Source organism: Muntiacus reevesi, chromosome 10, assembly GCF_963930625.1.
Source record: "Muntiacus reevesi chromosome 10, mMunRee1.1, whole genome shotgun sequence".
Classification (NCBI taxonomy): domain Eukaryota; kingdom Metazoa; phylum Chordata; class Mammalia; order Artiodactyla; family Cervidae; genus Muntiacus; species Muntiacus reevesi.
In genome coordinates, this window is record NC_089258.1 from 10507312 (window position 1) to 10530276 (window position 22965).

At 38.6% G+C, this 22965-nt stretch overlaps 1 protein-coding gene across 2 annotated transcripts in view; it reads left to right on the forward strand.

Annotated features, from left to right (window-relative positions):
* NTRK2 (neurotrophic receptor tyrosine kinase 2) overlaps positions 1-22965 on the forward strand; it is a 388739-nt gene that overhangs the window by 41958 nt on the left and 323816 nt on the right. For both annotated transcript variants that reach the window (XM_065946651.1, XM_065946652.1), the window contains exons 6-7: positions 358-426; positions 3561-3715. In XM_065946651.1, coding sequence (XP_065802723.1) covers positions 358-426; positions 3561-3715 — 224 coding nt within the window. The remainder of the gene's footprint in view (positions 1-357; positions 427-3560; positions 3716-22965) is intronic.

The window sequence follows — 22965 nt, forward strand, 5'->3', positions numbered from 1 at the left end:
GTGAGTTTTGCTTTAAATTTAGTTTAATCCTCCTATTAGTTGTTCAGAAGGTCAAATATCTCTAGGAGGTATATAACTTGGCTCAGAATATGGAAAAGAAACTTTTGGGTAAAAAAAAGATTTAAAATAGAAGTTATGAACATTATAACTCCCCCACCCCAACCCCACTTTCAAGTGAGAATTATAGCAGAGACAGGAAAAACTAAGCTATCACTCAAGGTGAAAGAAGGAGGTTACTGGATCTAAGTAAGGCAGGAACCATGATCAAATAAAATTATGTTTTGAAAAAAATTCTAAATACTTTATTTCTGAAATGTATGCCTGTAATTCACATTTAATGTTTTTGATTCCTTTCAGCAATTTTACCCGAAATAAACTGACGATTTTGTCTAGGAAACATTTTCGTCACCTTGACTTGTCTGAGCTGTAAGTAATAATTTTGTATGGCATTTGGGGAAAATAATTTTAAAAGGAAGTGTAATTAAGTATTTTTAAAAATAAGTGATGCTGAAGATCTATTTTTATATCAAAATTTGAAAATGAGTTGAAAAATGATTTCTTAATTGTGGGCTAACTTTTTTTATTCCTTCACGAGAGTATGATTCAGCAGTAAAAAAATAGAAATCTCAATAGTAATACATCATTTATGATGAGTTTAAATGTTGTTTTTACATAAAGGACTTGTTTCCTAAAGGAGAGGAAAAGACAGGGGTTTTGTGTGAAAAATATGGCTACACATCTCATAGCATTGGTTAGGTTTTTGTTCTGTTCAGGCCTTAATGGAGAGCAAATGCATTCAAGGAGGAAGTATTAATACCAGTGGGCAAAACCAGCAGGCACTGTTGGTTTATGCTCCAAATAACAGTGCCCACTGGCGCTTAGTGAACACTGGAGTAGAGACACACTCTCCCTACCCACCTATCTTTGTGAGATTTCCTACAGGGTTGGTCACTGCATTCAGAATTTATCCTCATGCCTAAATCCCCTTTAGGAAAAACATTGAAATTTATTCATCTTTGATAGCCAGCATTTCCAAGTGTGCCGAATTCTTATTCGTTTATTTATTTGGCTTTGCCAGTTCTTTTAGTTCCGGCATGTAGGATGTAGTTCCCTGATGAGGGTTGAACCTGGGCATTGGGAGCTCAGAGTCTTGGCCACTGGACCACCAGGGAAGTCCTCTTAATTCTTGTGCTGTCACTGTGAAGCAAGTATAAACTGTTGACATTCCCCCCCGAAAGAACCCTAAGGCACAGGACGTGTGTGTCAGAAGTGAGCAAAGGTGGACCAGGTCTTTGAATACTAGACAATAACTTTTTCTTAACCTATATGTGGCCTGGGATGTAGGGTCCACCCATATTCACAAAGAAATTGTGCAGATTAGAAGATGCCACTGGTAGAGCAATACCAAGTAAATGAGTTAGGTAATAATGAGAGTTGCATGGTGGCAACTCTTTTGGAATGAACATAATTCAGAAAGTGGCAACACTGGTTTTCTAACCCACCAAGAGTTTAGTTTAGGATTAACTGAGGCTTCTGTTGGCCTATTTTAGCAATGAAGCCTATGCATGCGTGCTCTGTTGTGTCCAACTCTTTACATCCCCATAGACTGTAGCCCACCAGGCTCCTCTGTCTCTGGAATTCTCCAGGCAAGAATACTTTAGTGGGTTGCTGTTCCCTTCTCCAGGAGATCTTCCCAACCGAGGGATTTATCTTGGGACTCCTGCTTTGTGATTGGATTCTTTACTATCTGAGCCATTTGAGTTGTTTCTAACTTAGGGATGGGCATACAAAACTTAAGGAAGATATGTGAAATAGAATAAGCTATTCAGTATAAAAATTTTGAGCATCACTGCACAGACTTTTTGTGATGGGTTAAAAATTGGATTCTGGTTTCATTTTCACATGTCTCAATATTCTCCCTGTAGCATATTTGATCAGTTCACTCAATAAATGTTAACTGTGTGCCTGTTACAAATCAAACTAACATGATGTTAGGCCATGGGGATATAAGGAGAAAGGTTTGTGCATTTCAGGACTCTGCTATCCAGTGGAAGAGGTAGAAGCCTAAACAGATTAAGTCTAACCTGCTGTAACCATCATTGCAAAAGAAGTCTGCTCAGTGTGTGAGAGGAAGAAGCCAGCTGTCTGCCTGTGCTGTATGGTTGGATGAACACTGGTGTATTTATAATTGAAGATCCCATTGCTTCTTTATTCCTTCTTAGTTTTTCATGGTTTTGGAACACCAGGGAACAGCTTAGTTGGGGTTTAAACATTGTGGATTTCAACTGCATATTCCACACCTAGTAGTGTCAACTCTTATTTTGGTGTTGGAGGGATAATTGGAGGCCATCAAGCCAACACAAATTAAATGAGTATGCCTTGACCACATTTTCCCCAAAGAAACTCCTGGAAAAGTCTCCAGGGATTCCCTGAGATTCTTAGAATCCAACCAGAAAACCACAGGAGTAAATGATGTTGCAAAGCCCAGGTCCTGTCCTCAAGGAAATCTCAAGTATTGTGGTTAATGCCAGGCAGAGCCTACATAATGATTTTAAATGGCCTCATTTAGAGGCTCATTTCCATAAATGGAAGTCATCTTAAATAGGCCACTGAGTATTATAAAAAAGCATTTAAAGATTTTTTTCTTGTGGTTTTTATTTTCCTCTTGACTACTTCCTCCTTTACCAATCACAGGCCACAGGAGTCCAAGGCAGCATGGCTGAATGGTGGCTTTCTCTGTGAACACCCTCTAACAAGGGGCTCAGTAGCTCAGCCTGTGGCTCCGTTACCCTTGCTCTCAGGAAACCTGAGCTTGGGATATGCACACGCATGTGTGTGTATGTGTCTGTGTGTTTTTCTGTCTGTGTGTGTGTATGTGTGTGAGAGAGAGAGAGAAAGAGAGAGAGAGAGAGAGAGAGAGAGAGAGATGTCTGAGAACTTCCTTCCAGGTTCTATCATTCACATTCACTCCAATTTGACTTTCTTGCACCAAACTGGTCTGTGATTGTATCATTATATACCCTCCTGGCACTCAAACTTTTGTCTTGTATTCATAATTTCATTTTTAATTCAGATAAAATTGCTCTGCCCTCCACTAAAGTTTGAACTTATTAAGTGGTAACATGTGAATCTCTAGCCTGGTTCGAAGTCAGTATGTTGGTGTTCCTGAAAACGTAATGTTGGCTTCTTCCCTTAAGATCTTCGTAACAGTGTAATAACCTGATAAATTTGTCATGGCATCTTATTTTCCTCCATCTTATGAGACATTGTTTTCTGTACTACATTATAGTTATTTCTGTTCCTATCTTGTTTCCCTATGGGTCTGAAAGGTCTTACATCACTCTGCACCCTTTAGCCTCTATGGGGGTGTTTACACATAGCAGAAGATCAGTGTTCAATTAATGAGTGAATAATAAGTAGTTATACTATAAAGATGGGTGTGTCTTCCACAGATTGCCAGCTGGAAGGCATTCATAATGTTATTAGTGCTTTGTTAAACACTTCTATAGCTAAAACTGAGAAATAGAAGGCTGATTGGATTTCATTTTTGTTCCATGTAGGATCCTAGTGGGCAACCCATTTACGTGCTCCTGTGACATTATGTGGATCAAGACTCTTCAGGAGACTAAACCTAGTCCAGAAACTCAGGATTTGTACTGTCTGGATGAAAACAGCAAGAATATTTCACTGGCAAACCTGCAAATACCCCATTGTGGTAATATACCTTTAAATCAATGAGTTCTACTTGCTATTAATTATCTAATTGCCATTGTGTGATAGAGAGGCTGTGAAGGTTACCATCACCCAGATTTTGTATATATGCTGTGGATGTCTCAACTGGGTTGGGCCACTTTTGTGTGCAGTAGCTGAGAGCAACTTGGCTGAGCATTCTTTGCAACTAGAATATTAATGCTCAGTGGATGATTTTAAGCATGCAGAAAAAGTGTACACTGTTTTCCTTTATTTCGTTGTTCATTTTTCTGTCCATCCATCCGTCCATCCAAAGAGTATCTGCTGAGAGTGTGGTACTTCACTGGCCATATGTATTTGGTTGGCACCCAGGCTCTGTACAGCAGGGGTCCCCCACCCTTGGGACTGTGGACCGCCCAGTTAGAAACCAGACTGCATCGCAGGAGGTGGACAGTGGGTGAGTGGTCCGTGTTCCATCTGCTGCTCCCCACTGCTCCCCATCACTCTGGCATTACTGCCAGAACCCCCCAGCTCCCCACAACCTCACTCTGTGGAGTGATCCCTGGTTACCAAAAGTGTTGGCTCCTGTTGATGTCGAGGAAGGGTCCCAGGGGATAATGTGTCCTGGCAGCAGGCGAACATACGATTCAATACGGAACATGCCCTTAAACTTGTCTTGCTGGCAGATTTCAGTGTTTCTTGGTGGGGCGCCACAGATTTACCCTTAAGCGTGCTTTCTCCACTGTCTGGGTTTGCAGTCTCCTTTAGTCTTGTTCCCCATTTCTCTCCCCAGCATTTGTACTTCCAGAATTTAAAAGGGCACCATATTGTAAAATTATAGCTGTGTGAGTGCCAGTGTGTTTACAAGAAAGGAAAATCCAAGGGTTCTGGTTAGGATTTTACTGCTGAGGGCTCTTGGGACATTCCTCTGCAGTCGCCACATATGCATATTATTCCTCTGTTGAAATTTTAATCAGTCAACCAGTTAATCAGTTCACAATTAAATGTGATCTTCTGGCCCAGTGGCTGGTGACACAGTGGACTGTCATGTAGCACCTAGTTCTTGTCCGAGGGGAATCTGTGTATTAACCATAAACTTTCAAGTCTTCATTTTCAGAGGGATCTATTGTTTGGAGTCAATTTTTATTTAAGGAATATATAGCTGCTACTCATTCTTAATGAGAATGTAATAAAGGGATGATAAACATTTGTTTCTTCCCCCGAGGAGTCTTAGAAGACAGCAGCTACTCTTTCCCCAGGTTTTTGTTGTACCGAGGGCCGTTTGATTTCACAATAGGGAATAAAGCTTTGTCCCTTGTCAACTTCTCTCAGCTTTCTTTATGAGCCAATACTTAAAAAAAAAAGCTTTTAATATCTATCTTTTCCTGATAACTGTTCTCTATTCTGGTATAAATTTGTACCACCGAGAGAAATCTCCTAGAGGGACAAGAAATTGAATGTTGAGTCACCTGGCCTCTTGGCTAGCTCCCAAGTCCCCATGGCTATTGTGGCCACACTGTTTCAGCAGCCACTGAGAGGGCAAAAGGGAAGGCATCTGACTCCTGCTCTGATTCCACAAAAGGCTCTTAATAGACATCTGCTTTGCCCTTGCCTGAAACCAATTCAATTTTTTTAATTTTAACTTTTGACCATATTGTCTTGAGAACATTCCTGTAATACACCCACCCTAATGTGTTGTTGATAGACCATTGTGATTAGGGCAGGGGAGGGATAGGAATGAACTGGTTCTAATGTTTCCTGACCAATTTGCCAATTTTTAATGTTTTTGAATTTGTTTCCTACAAATTAGTCAATGAAATCTGTGTACAAGAGGGAGGCCTTGAATCCACTGTCAGAGGGCGTGTGTTTGGTTGATTGATTAGGACTGAATGATTACTTTTATGGTAATATTCACAATTAATTTCAATGTCAACAATGCTTTTCATAAAGCAACATTAGAAAAGATGAACTGATAGACTTTTTTGTATGTGTTCTTAAGCTGTTATGTTCTTTCTCTGCTGATTTTTACTTTCTTTCCAAAGGTTTTTTTTTCTTATAATTGCACAGATACTATTAATATAAATTTTTGCAAAAATAATTTCCCACATTTACATATTACACTTGTCTTTTGCTTGTTTGTGATCATTCAGATCAGCAACCATAGATCTATCATATCTTTTTAACCCTTGTGTGCTATTCATGGTAAAATATATCTTGATTATGCTAAATTTTCCATATTGATGGGTATTTCCCATTTTATTACAAAAGTATTTCAACAAGTATCCTTATACATAATCTTTGTACATACATACAGAGGCAAAGACTTTTCTAGAGTACATAGTAGGAAACAGCATTTTTGGTTAATGTGGTTTGTACATTGAAAAGTGATTATACCAATTTATAGCCACCCTAGCAAAGTGTACCTTATAGCAAGCTTCCTATTTTTTGTATCTCTAAAAAAAATGGTATGTCATTACTTTTTAGTTTGCATTTTCCTGATTACTATTGAGTATCTTCTGTTTTTGGACATTGCAATTATTCTTCATTGAATTGCCTACTTATATCTTGCCCGTTTTTCTATAAGATTACTCCTTTTCTTTCCTTTTTCTTTCACTGATACTGGTCATTGTTTTTTCTTAATTTTTGAAAGTTATAAATTCTTTATGTATAAACTATAGAAGGCCAAAATATTTATCATACATACTTAAACATATTTTCTGTAAGTATCCAGAAAGAATACCCAAAAAGATGAGAAAAGATACTTTTACTTCCCTGTACTTTCACCTCCCTTCTCTCAGATTGTTATTATGTGGGATTTTATTTTTAGATTGCTACTTGATGTTTTTGAGGATTTACTATTTCTTTGTATGTCCTGGAATTTTGTATTCCACTACTTCCTCTTTGAGTGGTTTTTCTTTTTGCTGGAGTGTATCTTCTAATATTTCTTTCAGAGAAATTAAAAAAAAAACACTTCATGTTCTTGCCCAGTGGAAAATCAGCCTGTATTTTTTCTTCTCATTGGAATTCACTGAGTGTAAAATTCTAGACTCAAGATAACTTCCTCAGATTTTTGCAGATATCACCACATTTTCCCTGTGTTTCAGTATTGCTGATGAGAAGCCCAAGGCCAGTCTGATGCTTCTTTCTTGATCGGTAGCCCATGCTTTTCTTTTTTCTCTAGAATCTTCTAGGATTTTCTCCTTACCCACGTTATTTTTAAATGTTACTACAGTGTAACTAGGCGTGTGTGTGTGTATTTAAAATTTTATTTTGTTTGACATTCAGTGTACTTTTTCAGTGTGAGTATTCACATCTTCAGTCCTGGAAGAATTTTCTAATTTATTTAGACGGTTATTTACACTGCTGGCTCCTCTCTCCTTACCTCTCACTCTTTCTATAATACTTTCCATCTGCCGGTTCTTTTGTGCTGCATAATGGGGGCCTGTTTACTCACTACTTTGCCCTTCAGCTATTTCTCCAGCTACTGAATTTTTCCTTCTGCCAATCAATTTTTAATTTCTGAAATCGCTAGTGATGCTTTTTTTTTTTTAATGATTGAAACACCCTTTTCCATACAGTGTTTCATCTTATCTCTCGGGTATCCTCAGTACCTAGCATGACTGATTTTCTCCTGTAAACTTCCGGTACTCATTGCTTCTACCTGGGGGCAGCAGCAGCAATTGTTGGATGCTATGCCTGAGGTGAGAGGGCCAGGGTGGGGTGAGGAAAGCTTATTTCTCTTGTCACTCCTGCTTGTTTTCCTAACCAGTGGCTTGGTGGAGGGGAGGCCCCGCTGTGCCCTACAATCTCAGGTCAGCACAGCAGCCTCCCTGTTTTGTTGCAGTACATACTCTTGTGTCTATTTGGAACTGTGTTGTTTTTCTTTAATTTCATTTCCCTACTTTCTTTTGTTCAGCAGTTTCTCATAGTTCTTATACAGCGATGCTATGGCTTCTCATTTTCCAATGGGGTTGTGTATTTTAAAAAAAAATCGATGTAATTTCTAGAGATTTGAGATGAGAGGGAGAGGCTTTAATCTGGGGCTTAGTCACATATTAATTTTCCTAACAACAGTTTCCCAACTTTGGTTCTCTAGGAGAAGTTAGATTGAGCATCAAACAGATCGTTGGATTTAAATTCTCTCTCTGAAATTCCATGTTGGATAAGTTGGATAATATCCTCAAGTCTTCAAGTCTTATTTAAAACATGGATTAATGGTCAGTTGGCTTTTCTTTTAGGTCTCACCCTCAGCAAACTTTTAAAACATATCTATATATCTATTGTGTTTAAGTCACAGATTGATGGAGTTTATCGCCACTTTTTTTTCTTTTTTGATGAAACTTGTTAGCTAATTCTAAGAGTAACTCATAGAAGTATGGGCTTATGTATTTCATCATTGTAAACCCAACAATTTGCCAGTACTATGGCCATTGCATTTGGTTTGCAACTGGTAATATTTTAATTTCAATATAAAAGAGCTTTTGGGATTTTATTTCTTTACAAGGTGGGCTTTCTTTAAAAACTTCCCCTTTTAGTATTGCGTTGTGCAAGCATTGAGGAGAATGGAAAAGTTGGCTTAAAGCTCAACATTCAGAAAGCTAAGATCATGGCATCCGGTCCCATCACTTCATGGGAAATAGATGGGAAAACAGTGGAAACAGCGGCTGACTTTATTTTTGGGGGCTCCAAAATCACTGCAGATGGTGACTGCAGCCTTGAAATTAAAAGATGCTTACTCCCTGTAAGGAAAGTTATGACCAACTTAGACAGCATATTAAAAAACAGAGACATTACTTTGTCAACAAAGGTCCATCTAGTCAAGGCTATGGTTTTTCCAGTGGTCATGTATGGATGTGAGAGTTGGAAGCTGAGCACCAAAAAATTGATGCTTCTGAACTGTGATGTTGGAGAAGACTCTTGAGAGTCCCTTGGACTGCAAGGAGATCCAACCAGCCCATCCTAAAGGAGATCAGTCCTGGGTGTTCATTGGAAGGACTGATGTTGAAGCTGAAACTCCAATACTTTGGCCACCTGATGCGAAGAACTGACTCATTTGAAAAGACCCTGATGCTAGGAAAGATTGAGGGCAGGAGGAGAAGGGGACGACAGAGGATGAGATGGTTGGATGGCATCACTGACTCAATGGACATGAGTTTGGGCAAGATCAGAGAGTTGGTAATGGACAGGGAGGCCTGGCGTGCTGCGGTTCATGGGGTCGCAAAGAGTCGGACACAACTGAGTGACTGAACTGAACTGAACTGTGTAAGCGTTATATGATAAACAGATTCTCTAGGTTTTTTAAATTATTTGTTAATTTATTTTTGGTTATGCTGGGTCCTTGTTGCTGTGTGAGGGCTTTTTCTGTAGTTGTTGCCAGCGAGGGCTCCTCTGCATTGCAGCTCATGGGCTTCTCACTGTGGTGGCTTCTCTTATTGCAAAGCACAAGCTCTGGGTGCATGGGCTTCAGTAGCTGTGGTTCATGGGCCCTAGAGGTCCAGCTCAGCAGTGAATGGGCCTAGTTGCCCTGCAGCATATGGGATCTTAGTTCCTGGTCCAGGGATGGGACCTGTGTCCCTGCCTTGGCAGGCACACTCTTAACCACTGGACCACCAGGTAAGTCCCCAAATTCGCTCCATTTAATAAGCAAACACATCCTCCATGGTGCCTGATGTATCCCTTGAACATAACAGTCACTTGATTAGTACTTGCTGAATTGATCAATTAATAAATGCATGAACTGCATTATATTAATGATCAGATGGGACTAGATTTTGGATTAATGTTCCAGGTATGTCAGTTAATTAGAGATGTCTTAAACATTTATATTTTTCCAGCCAAATTATTCCATATTTTAGCACTTTGCAGTTCCCATTGAAGTGTTTTGTCATTTTTGCATTTTGGAAGAATATCCTTTCTTCTTTCTCCTCTGCCCTTAGTTATTGAGTGAGCTCAGTAGGCAAGGCTGGGAAGTTGAACTGCACAGTTCTCATTCCCATTCACAGCACAGTTGAAATGTCTCACAATATTTTTCTAACAGCCCCTCCTGCCGTGAATTACTGTAAATTTATTCATGCTGTGAAACATGTTGTGGTCTGTTTCTCCACCAAGTCCCTTTTAACCTTAGGAAAACTATTAATTACAAGGCAACAAAACATATTCATGCAAAATTTCCACATTAATCAGAAGAAAGGGGGTATTATGAGCAGTAGTTCTGAAGACAGAAACTGAATCACACAAGTGCTAGTGAAGAATGGTTCTTATTCCAGACTGTGTTGATTATTACTCCACATAGAAGTGTTCTGGCTACTTTTTTTTAGTGTTTTTCAATGACATTATTTATAACACTATATATTCTAAATTCTTGTACTCAGTTCCTGTACATTTGGTTGATCTTCAGTAATTAGTTTTGCAGTACAAACCTTTCTGTCTTTTCCCCTGGCTGGATGGAATTATTAAAAAACAGCATGCTTTATATTGTAATTTTTTTGTACTGTAATTATGATTTAAATCTCTGGAAGAGAGTGTCTTCAGGAGGTGTTAGTAGTGGGTGAAATGCTTGGTTCTGAACAGGCAACACATGTATTTAAAAGGCAGTATTCTTTTGGGTCAAATCCCTCAATCTATTTTACTGGTAACTAGTTACCATAGAACATGCTGGCCCCACAGTGAATTGTTCACTTGCTCAGTCATGTCTGACACTTTGTGACCCCATGGACTGTAGTATGCTGGGTTTCCGTGTCCATCACCAACTCCTGGAGCTTGCTCAAACTCATGTCCATCGAGTCAGTGATGCCATCCAACCATCTCATCCTCTGTCATCCCATTCTCCTCCTGCCTTCAATCTTTTCCAGCATCAGGGTCTTTTCTAATGAGTCGGCTCTTTGCATCAGGTGACCAAAGTATTGGAGCTCCAGCTTCAGCATCAGTTCTTCCAATGAATATTCAGGACTGGTTTCCTTTAGGATTGACTGGTTTGATCTCCCTGCAGTCCAAGGGACTCTCAAGAGTCTTCTCCAACACCACAGTTCAAAAGCATCAATTCTTTGGTGCTCAGCCTTCTTAATGGTCCATCTTTCACATCCATACATGACTACTGGAAAAACCATAACTTTGACTATATAGGCCTTTGTAGGCAATGTAATATCTCTGCTTTTTCATATGCTGTCTAGGTTGGTCATAGCTTTTTTTCCAAGGAGCAAGCATCTTGTAATTTCACGGCTGCAGTCACCATCTGCAGTGATTTTTGAGCCCAAGACAGTAAAGTCTGTCACCGTTTCCTTTTTTCCCCCACCTATTTGCCATGAAGTTATGGACCAGATGCCATGATCTTAATTTTTACATGTTGAGTTTTCAGCCAGCTTTTTCACTCTCCTCTTTCACCTCCATCAAGAGGCTTTTTAGTTCCTCTTCACTTTATGCCATAAGGGTGGTGTCATCTGCATATCTGAGGATATTGATATTTCTCCTGGCATTCTTGATTCCAGCTTGTGCTTCATCCAGCCTGGTATTTTGCATAGTGTACTCTGCATATATGTTAAATAACCGTAGTGAATAAAAGCTGATAATTCCAGTTGAGGGTTGACTGTCTGTGTAGTTATTATGTAAGACACCCTTAATGGTCCCATGGATTGAAATTAGGTTTGCCTTTGATTTTTTCATTATTTGTAATGACAATTTCAATTTTCCACTTTACCAACCTTTGGACTTTCAGTGTAGAGCCTCTTTATGATACATCAACAAAATATTATCTATGTTGTGAAAGGTTGGGTCACAGGTGTCCAGAAAGAGAGGCCTGTTTCCTTGAGGTAAACTGATGTCAATGATTTATTTTTTGTTTACTTTTGTTTCTACTATAATCTATAGTATGCATATTTCTTTAGCATATATGTATATACTCCTTTTGTTTGTTTTAAACCAGGAAAACAGACTGATAGTAATTTTTGTTAGCATTCACAGAAGATGAAATGCTATATTAATACTCTGTGTATAATTTAGATTGGTAAACAACTTTATTTCCCGGGCGTCTTAGCTGGGTTGATATTTTTTTTCTGAAAAACATTTACAAAGTCTAGTTTACTGCTTTGCTTCCTTTTATTAGAGACTGGTTTTTATCCACTAAAATACAGCAAGCCACACAGTGGACCATTGCTTTTCTTTATCTTCTTAGAAGGCAAATAAAGCTGTTTTTTCTAAGCTGTCAGCAGCTGTTCAGATTTTTGTTTTTAGAAGTTTTGTGGTTGCTGTCACTGTCATGACAGCTCACAGAAGCCTAGAAGCACAGCTTCTCATTTGAGCTTGGAAAGTCACTTTGCTAATTTTCTGTCATTTTTGCAACCAGGTGTAAAGCAGCCACTTCTAAATAGGTCAGGCTCATTTTGGCTTCATTCCTGGCAGTGAAATATATATGCTTAAGGGACACAAAAATAGGAAGATATGCCAAGAAGATAGAAAGTGAGTGGAGAGAAGACAGAAAGCAGGCAAAAATCATAATTTACTTGAATATTTTTATACCCATGGAGTGATGATCTAATAAGAAATGAACAGAGCTCAGGCTCACTAGAATGAGGTGAAAAAGAACATAATCCAGACCTGCAGATGGATATTGAAATTAAAACCCAAACTTGACCCATCTCATTTCTTGCAAAGTTGAGTTGATATTTCAAAAGGTGTAGAAGTTAGTTTTCCTCAATTATTAGGAATTGAAAACACACATACTTTGAATTAATGATCTAGTCAATATCATCAACTTTCAAGAAGTGTGCACCAGTATATGAAGCAGTGTCAATGGTTGTTGACCTGGATGTGGCTGAAAGGACATACCAGCCAGAGACCTCAGCAGAAAATCATCAGCTATCCAGTGAAAAGGCTGACTTTCTTTAGATCTGTGCTTCCCAGGCTGCTTTAATGTGCATGTGAATCACCAGCAGTTCTTGTTAAATTGCTTCTTGGGACTTCCCTGGTGGTCCAGGGGTGAGGACTCCATGCTTCCATTGCAGGGGTCATGGGTCCAATCCCTGGTCAGGAAACTTAAATCCTGCTTGCCATGCAATGCAGCACCACCACCTCCCCTCCCCCCACCAAATTGCTTCTTTTCCAGCAGGTATGAGTTGGGGTCTGAGAGTCTACATTCTAACAAATATCTTGTTCCATACACTATACTTTGAGTGGCAAGGGTTTAGATGTGGGTCTTGGATTTTTGCTTGTACAATTATTTATTCTTGACCCTGACAGGAGCTTGAGTCAACATATAGTCCACCAAACTTTTCCCACCCTACATTCTGTGCAACTCTTAAGTCCTTGAGATGCTCTGTGTATGAAAAAATAATCCAAGATTAAAGAAATAAAGAACTATAGAAAATTCTATAACTCTGATGTTCACTATGCACATTAGTATATTAAAAGCTAAGAAATCCTGCTTTAAAAGAACCATTTAACTTCCATTGATCTTATAGCCCCCATGATTGTTTGAGTACATTTCATTTCTTTGTGATATCATGCTGTGGCTTTATTTTTATTTGAAGAAATTTGGCAAAATGTAAGATATGCACATCTTTAAATCCAGATGTACCATTTAAAGCTAAATATTCATATTAATGTTGGTAATAACAGTAATCTTGCTTGCTTGCTTAGTCACTCAGCCCTGTCTGACTCTGTGACTCTTTGGACTATAGCCCAGGCTCCTCTGTCTATGGGATTTTTCTGGAGAATACTGGGGCGGGTTGCCATTTTCTCCTCCCAGGAATCTTCCTGACCCAGGGATCAAACCCACATCTATATCTTCCACATTACAGACAGGTTCTTTGTCCACTGAGCCATTGGGGAAGCCCAATAACAGTAAATGAGTTCAGTTCAGGCACTCACTCGAGTCCGACTCTTTGCGGCACCATGGACTGCAGCATGCCAGGCCTCCCTGTCCATCATCAACTCCTGGAGTTTTCTCAAACTCGTGTCTATTGAGTCGGTGATACCATCCAACCATCTCATCCTCTGTAATCACTTTCTCCTCCTGCCTTCAATCTTTCCCAGCATCAGGGCCTTTTCAAATGAGTCAATTCTTTGCATCAGGTGGCCAAAGTATTGGAGTTTCAGTTTCAGCATCAGTCCTTCCAATGAATATTCAGGACTGATCTCCTTTAGGATGGACTGGTTGGATCTCTTTGCAGTCCAAGGGACTCTCAAGAGTCTTCTCCAACAGCACAGTTCAGAAGCATCAATTCTTTGGTGCTCAGCTTTAGTTATAGTCCAACTCTCACATTCATACATGACTACTAAAAAACCATAGCTTTGACTAGACATTACTTTGTTGACAAAGTAATGTCTCTGTTTTTTAATAAGATGTCTAGGTTACCATAACTTTTCTTCCAAGGAGCAAGTGTCTTTTAATTTCATGGCTGCAGTCACCATCTGCAGTGATTTTGGAGCCCCAAATGGTAAAGTCTCTCATTGTTCTCACTGTTTTCCCATCTATTTGCTATGAAGTGATGGGACCAGATGCCATGATCTGAGTTTTCTGAATGTTTAGTTTTAAACCAGCTCTTTCTCCTCTTTCACTTTCGTCAAGAGACTCTTTAGTTCTTCTTAAGTTTCTGCCATAATGGTGGTGTCATCTGCGTATCTGAGTTTATCAGTATTTCTCCCAGCAATCTTGATTCCAGCTTGTGCTTCACCCTGTCCAGCATTTCTCATGATATACTCTGCATATAAGTTAAATAAGCAGGGTGACAATATACAGCCTTGACGTACTCCTTTCCATATTTGGAACTGGTCTGTTGTTCCGTGTGCAGTTCTAACTGTTGCTTCTTGACCTGCAACAGATTTCTCAGGAGGCAGGTCAGGTGGTCTGATATTCCCATCTCTTTCAAAATTTTCCAGTTAGTTGTGATCCACACAGTCAAAGGCTTTGGCATAGTCAATAAAGCAGAAGTAGATGTTTTTCTGGACCACTCTTGCTTTTTCAGTGATCCAATGCATGTTGGCAATTTGATATCTGGTTTCTCTGCCTTTTTTAAATCCAGCTTGAACATCTGGAAGTTCATGGTTCACGTACTGTTGAAGCCTGACTTGGAGAATTTTGAGCAATACTCTGCTAGTGTGTGAGATGAGTGCAATTGTGTGGTAGTTTGCACATTCTTTGGCATTGCCTTTCTTTGGGATTGGAATGAAAATTGACCTTTTCCAGTCCTGTGGCCACTGCTGAGTTTTCCAGATTTGCTGGCATTTTGAGTGTAGCACTTTCACAGCATCATCTTTCAGAATTTGAAATAGCTCAACTGGAATTTCATCACCTCCACTAGCTTTGTTTATAGTGATGCTTCCTAAGGCCCACTTGACTTTACATTCCAGGATGTCTGGCTCTAGGTGAGTGATCAGACCATCATGATTATCTGGGTCATGAAGATCTTTTCTGTATAGTTTTTCAGTGTATTCTTGCCACCTCTCCAGTAATAACAGTAATAGCTAATACTTATTAAGGGCTTTATATGCACTAGAATTTATCTGGAATATTTTCCATAGTATCTTATTAGCTATCCTAAAAGCTCTAGAAAGTAGGTGTCATCAGTATCCCTATTTCTAGATGATGAAATGAAAGCTTACCAAGTATTACGAATGAACAGCTAATGAGTGAGTCTGGTTCTCACTGACATCTCTCTGTCCAGGACCTTAACCAATACATTGTTGAGCTGCCTCCTTGTCTGGGCTCTTCCAGGCCTCAGAGCTGCCTGTATGTCCAGACAGCTGGTCATCTCTTATCTCTAGTGAGGTTTCTCAGAGTGCAAAGGAAGACAGCCCTGAAACTTAAATCAGGATCCCACTACTGTAGCGCTGGAGGCTCTTGGAGGCATTGCTGAGCTTTGCTCTGTACTTGTGCTGATTTCAAATCTTATTAAGCCAGGAAGTAGTGCCTGGCAAATGGTTTATCCTGCCTTGGCTATTCATGCTTCCCAATTCATTTTTATTGTGCTAATTAAACCTCAAGTGATATTTCAAGTACAGATTGTTTTTTCCATTATTGAGTCTTTGGCCAGCATATTAATGCTGTAGAATTAACGTGAGTCAGATGCTTACTCATTTGTGGAAGACTTTACATTTAAAAGATCTAGACTTGGCCAATTTTTCACAGATTCCTTTGGAAACTGCTATGACAGGGTGATACAATTTCTCTGTAAATAAAGGAGATTCACTCTTCCTTCACAAATAGATGTATAAGTATTTTTTAAATGAACCAAATTCCCAGGTTACGGATATGTATTGGTATTTATAGTCTGTGCTAAAATGGATATATGCAGTCTGGGAAGATAGTGTGTTATATGGTGAACACCTTTGTCTTGAGTTCAAATCCCAGGTACTCAGGCAACTTTGGAAGAGGTATTTGACTTTTCCAAAACTCACATTCTTTATTAATTGAATGAGAATAAATACTTCAAGTTTGGTTGTAATAATTGAATTAAACAAAAATATAACATACTAGATAAGGCTTTCTAGTACAGTGAATGCACAATAAATATTATTGCTAGTACTGTAATTAAGCAAACATTTTTAGAACTGTTAATCATGGAAATTTTGACTTGAAGGGTTAAAAAAGCATAGTAGATTTTACAAGGGAAATTAAGGTTATGGCGTAGCATTCTCTGCTGAGAATCTTTATTTTAACCTCTTTTGTGCTTGAAATTTCCACACATTTGTAAAAGGTAAGAGGTATACACCACTGGTTTATGTTTGAGGGGCCAGGAAAGGTGTCTGTTGATGGAGCCAGCTAGTGAGGAGCTCAGACCTCAAGAACAAGCACCATGGCAAGCCCTGGCTCTGGGGTTTTTCCAGACTCAGCAGATTAATCTATAAATACAAGAAAATGGGAGAGAAGTCAGCAAACCTTTGTGGTTTTGCAGTTGCAAACTGGGAAGTAAATGGATGACTAGTGACTGACTGAAGGCTGAAAATACTGGTTACCTAGTTAGCAATGGGGAAAGCCAAGAGGAGAGCTTGGTTTATATTGCAGAACTTCTACCAGACTCAGGAAGTGGAGAGTTCAGTGTTAACACTGAATACAGGAGAGTGGTTGAAAGATTTTTGCCCCGTACATCCCTGGTGTATATGGACTAGAAGTTTATTTTCTAAAGAGGATATAACAAAGATCATGAGGAACTCCAAGTGGAGTTGAGGCTGTGAGAGTCATAGAATGTTGGGTTTACTTACAACTGTTTGCTTTACACCACTTTGCTTTTCTGAAAGAAATCTAAAGAGGAGTTTTGCTTGTACAAAGCAAGGTGAAGAACAAAAATGGCATTCAGCATTTGTTTTGCATGGAGCTGTTAAGAGGCAGTGGGCACCCTGAGCAGTGGGAGTAGCACCACCAAGCTCTCTCCTGGGAACTACACTCAGCATCTCAAGTCACTATAGCTTTGAGCTGTGTCTGTGAGAATCTATGCTTTATCTTGATGTAGTCTGTGCTAAGGTTACTGCTTCTTTGCTTTATGTCATTTCGGCTTTCAAAAGGTTTCATAGGAAAGTTCTGTTTTCAGATAGCCAGTGCTTAGTCGCTCAGTCATGTCTGACTCTTTGCAAACCCAGGTTCCTCTGTCCATGAGTGTTCTCCAGGCAAGTATACTGGAGTGTATTGCCATCTTCTTCTCCAGGGGATTTTCCCAACCCAGGGATCGAACACAGGTCTTCTGCACTTTGGGCAGATTATTTACTGTCTGAGCCACCAGGGAAGGCCAAGAATACTGGAATTTTGGGTAGCCTATCCCTTCTCCAGGGCATCTTCCTGTCCCAGCAATCAAACTGGGATCTCCTTCATTGCAGGTGGATTCTTTACCAGTAGAACTACCAGGGAAGCCAGAGAAACCTGTATTTCTAGTTTTCTTCCTCTTCTGAACAGGACATTGGAAGAGCATTATCTGAATAATGTGACCAACACCATACGGAGAAGGATTTAAGGATACTGATTCCAGGTGGTATCCATTAAAGAGGCCGATAATAGTGAAACTCTACAATGATACTGGCAGTTAATATGTAATGATTCTAGTGCCCCATTCTTAAAGTTTAAAGAATAGCCAAAGATCACAAACTGTTTGAGAAAAGCTTATATTAAAGGCAAATACAAAACATCCAAAGAAAGAAAAAGTTGCGAGAAACAAAGTTGATTTAGACAGAAGACAAATTCATAAGAAATTATCATTAATGTCTCAGATACTAGGTATTAGAATCTCTTCTTGCTTCCCTGAAACAAACACAAGAGTGTTAAATAATAGCAGACCATTCAGGAACAACAACCACAAGCCTTGGAAACTAAAAGTATGACAGAAATGAAAATATCAAAAGAAATCTTGCAAGGTAAATCTGAGGAAATTTCCCCATAAATAGAGCAGATTTAAAAAAAAAGATAGGATACAGGAAAGAAAGGTTTAAAACAGATGGGTTACCCAATAAGTTCGACCACTAAATGCAGATGTAAGTGGTGAGAAGGCATTACATCATAGTTGAATTGACATCATTTTTTCCCTTTCTTAGTGGTTCTTATCACAGTACTGCATCCTATAGTTAATGCAGTCTTAAATTTGATAAAATATAATGATTACAGTGCTTCAGCTGTCAGTAAGGTTTATATATTTATAGTAAACTTCATGTTTACATCGAGACAACAAAACTTCATAGCATATGGTAAGATATGAACATAGAGTGGTGTGAATGTGGTATGGGCATGTAGGAGAGCTGTCTTTCTGTATGAACATGAGCCTGGTTCTCATCTTCCATGGTGAGAGGCCAGTAGATAATGTTAAAACAGAAAAACCAAGAAGCAGCAATATAAGCACAATATTTAGTGATACAGAGATCAATACCCAAAAGGAAGTTAAAAGAGGTGAAATGAGTGCTTCTGGGGAACAGGAAATAATGCCACATGGGTACTATTTTTCACATGGTAGTTTGAATATTTTCTTTTCTCCCCCTGTGTTTGTAGTTGTTATATTTTTCCTAAGTTTTATTGAGATATGATTGGCAGACAGCACTGTATAAGTTTAAGGTGTACAGCACAATTTGATTTAAATACATCATGAAATGATTTTAACAGTAAGTTTAGTGAAAATCCATTATCTCATATAGATACAAAATTAAAGAAATGGAAACAGTTTTTCCTTGTGTTGTAAATTATATCTCTAGTAGTTACTTCTAACTGCAAATCTATACCTTTTGACTACTTTATTCACTCTCCCCTCCTTCCACCCACTCCCAGCACCTGGTAACCACAAATCTGATCTCTTTTTCTATAAGTTTACTTTTTTGTGTGTGTTTTTCAGGTATAAGTAGCCTACAATACTCTATTAGTTTCAGATACACAACATAGTGATTCAATATTCTATACATTTCAAATGATCACCATGCTCAGCCTTAGTTATAATATGTTACCATACAGAGATATTACATAATTATTGACTATATTGCCTACACTGTCCTTTTTGTACATTTCAAACCTGTCGGTATTTTGCAACTGGAAATTTGTACCTCTTAATTTCCCTCACCTATTTCTTTCCTCTCCTGCCCCACTCCCCTCTGGCCACTATCTGATTGTTTTGTATATCTGTTTTTTTGTGTTTGTTTAATTTGCTTTGGTTTTTAGATTCCACCTATAAGTGAAATTATACAGTATTTGTGTTTGTGTGATTTACTTCACTTAGCATGAGACTAAGTCCATCCATGATGTCACAAATGGCAAGATTTCATTCTTTTATATGGCTAGTATTCCACTGTATGTATATAGCACCTCTTCATCTTCATTCACTGATGAACACTTAGGTTGGCTATTGTAAAAACAATGCTGAAACGCACATAAGAGTGCAGATATGTTTTCTGATTAGTGTTTTTGTTTTCTTTGGATTAATTACCCAGAAGTGAAATTGCTGGATTATATGATAGTTCTATTTTTTAAAAATTCCAAGGAATTTTCACACTCTTTTCTGTGATGTCTGCACCAATTTAAATTTCCACCAGCAGTGCATGAGAGTTCCCTTTTCTCCATTCTTTGCCAGCTTTTATCATTTGTTGTCTTTTTTGTAGTAGCTGTTCTGAATAATATGAGGTGTTATCTCATTGTGGTTTTGATTTACACCCTGTTGATTAGTGATTTTGAACCACTTTTCATGTGCCGGTTGGACATCTGTAGTTCTTCTTTGAAAAATGTCTGTTTAGATCCTCTGCCCATTTTTAAAATAATTCTTTTTTATGTTGAGTTACATGAGTTCTTTGTATACTTTAGATATTAACCCCTTATCAGATACAGAGTTTGCAAATATTTATCCATCCAAAGGGAAACTTTTCATTTTGTTGATCATTTCCTTTGCTTTGCAAAATCTTTTTTAGTTTGCTGTAGTTAAATTTGGGCTTTTCTGGTGGCTCAGCAGAAAATTAACACACAGAAATCCCTTGCATTCCTATACACTAACAATGAGAAAACAGAAAGAGAAATTAAGGAGACAATACCATTCACCATTGCAACAAAAAGAATAAAATACTTAGGAGTATATCTACCTAAAGAAACAAAAGACCTATACATAGAAAACTATAAAACACTGATGAAAGAAATCAAAGAGGACACAAAGAGATGGAGAAATATACCTTGTTCATGGATTGGAAGAATCAATATTGTGAAAATGAGTATACTCCCCAAAGCAATCTATAGATTAACTGCAATCGCTATCAAGCTACCAACGGTATTCCTCACAGAACTAGAACAAATAATTTCACAATTTGTATGGAAATATAAAAAACCTCGAATAGCCAAAGCAATCTTGAGAAAGAAGAATGGAACTGGAGGAATCAACCTGCCTGACTTCAGGCTCTACTACAAAGCCACAGTCATCAAGACAGTATGGTACTGACACAAAGACAGAAATATAGATCAATGGAACAGAATTAGAAATCCCAGAGATAAATCCACATACCTACAGACACCTTACCTTCAACAAAGGAGGCAAGGATATACAATGGAAAAAAGACAACCTCTTTAACAAGTGGTGCTGAAAAAACTGATCAACCACTTGTAAAAGAATGAAACTAGAACACTTTCTAACACCATATACAAAAATAAACTCAAAGTGGGTTAAAGATCTAAATGTAAGACCAGAAACTATAAAACTCCTAGAGGAGAACATAGGCAAAACACTCTCCAACATAAATCACAGCAAGATCCTCTATGACCCACCTCCCAGAATATTGGAAATAAAAGCAAAAATAAACAAATGGGACCTAATTAAAATTAAAAGCTTCTGCACAACAAAGGAAACTATAAGCAAGGTGAAAAGACAGCCCTCAGATTGGGAGAAAATAATAGCAAATGAAGAAACAGACAAAGGATTAATCTCAAAAATATATAAGCAACTCCTACAGCTCAATTCAGAAAAATATGTGGTCCAATCAAAAAATGGGCCAAAGAACTAAACAGACATTTCTCCAAGGAAGACATACAGATGGCTAACAAACACATGAAAAGATGCTCAACATCACTCATTATCAGAGAAATGCAAATCAAAACCTCAATGAGGTACCATTACATGTCAGTCAGAATGGCTGCTATCCAAAAGTCTACAAGCAATAAATGCTGGAGAGGGTGTAGAGAAAAGGGAACCCTCTTACACTGTTGGTGGGAATGCAAGCTAGTACAGCCGCTATGGAGAACAGTGTGGAGATTTCTTAAAAAACTGGAAATAGAACTGCCATATGACCCAGCAATCCCACTTCTGGGCATACACACTGAGGAAACCAGATCTGAAAGAGACATGTACACCCCAATGTTCATTGCAGCACTGTTTATAATAGCCAGGACATGGAAGCAACCTAGATGCCCATCAGCAGATGAATGGATAAGGAAGTTATGGTACATATACACTATGGAATATTACTCAGTCATTAAAAAGAATTCATTTGAATCCATTCTAATGAGATGGATGAAACTGGAGCCCATTATACAGAGTGAAGTAATCCAGAAAGATAAAGACCAATACAGTATACTAATGCATATATATGGAATTTAAAAAGATGGTAACGATAACCCTATATGCAAAACAGAAAAAGAGACACAGATGTACAGAACAGACTTTTGGACTCTGTGGGAGAAGGCGAGGGTGGGATATTCTGAGAGAATGGCATTGAAACAAGTATACTATCAAGGGTGAAACAGATCACCAGCCCAGGCTGGATGCATGAGACAGGTACTCAGGGCTGGTGCACTGGGAAGACCCAGAGGGATGGGATGGAGAGGGAGGCGGGAGGGGGAATCAGGATGGGGAACATATGTAAATCCGTGGCTGATTCATGTCAATGTATGTCAAAAACCACTACAATATTGTAAAGTAATTAGCCTCCAACTAATAAAAATAAATGGAAAGGAAAAAATAAATTAATAAATAAAATAATTAATTAAAAAAGAGAGAGAGAGAATCCACCTTCCAATGCAGGAGATGTTTGATCCCTGGTTTGAGATGATCCCCTGGAGAAGGAACTGGCGACCCACTCCAGTATTCTTGCCTGGAAAATCTCATAGACTGAGGATCCTGGTGGGCTACAGCCCATGGGGTTGCTAAGAGTCAGGCATGACTTAACTAAACAACAACACCAAAGTTACATTTTTTTGTTTGTTTTGTTTTTGCTTTTCCCCCCTTACTTAAATTTTTTTTTTCTAAAACCAATATCAAAGAGTATACTGCCTGTGTTTTCTTCTGGAAGTTTATGGTTTTAGGTCTTACATTTAAATCTTTAATTCATTTTGAATTTATTTTTGTTCATGGTATAAATAAGTAGTCTAGCTGTGATTCTTTTGACTGTCGCTGTTCAGTTTTCCTCGTACCATTTTTTGAAGAGACTGTCTTTATTGCATTATATATTCTTGCTTCCTTTGTAGAATAGTAACTGTTCATATAAGTATAGATTCATTTCCAGCTTCTCTCTTCAGTTTCATTGATCAGTGTGTCTGTTTTTGTGCCAGTATCATACTCTTTGGGCTTCCCGGGTGGCTCAGAGGGTAAAGAATCTGCCTGCCATACAGGAGACCCAGGTTTGATCCCTGAATTGGGAAGATCCCCTGGAGAAGAGAATGGCAACCACTCTAACATTCTTGCCTGGAGAATTCCATGAACAGAGGAGCCTGGTGGGCTATATATTCTATGGGGTCACAAAGAGTCAGGCACGAATCAGTGATAAACACAGACATCATATTCTTGATTATTGTAACTTTATCATATGGTTTGAAATCAGGGAGCATGACATTTCCAGCTTTGTTCTTTC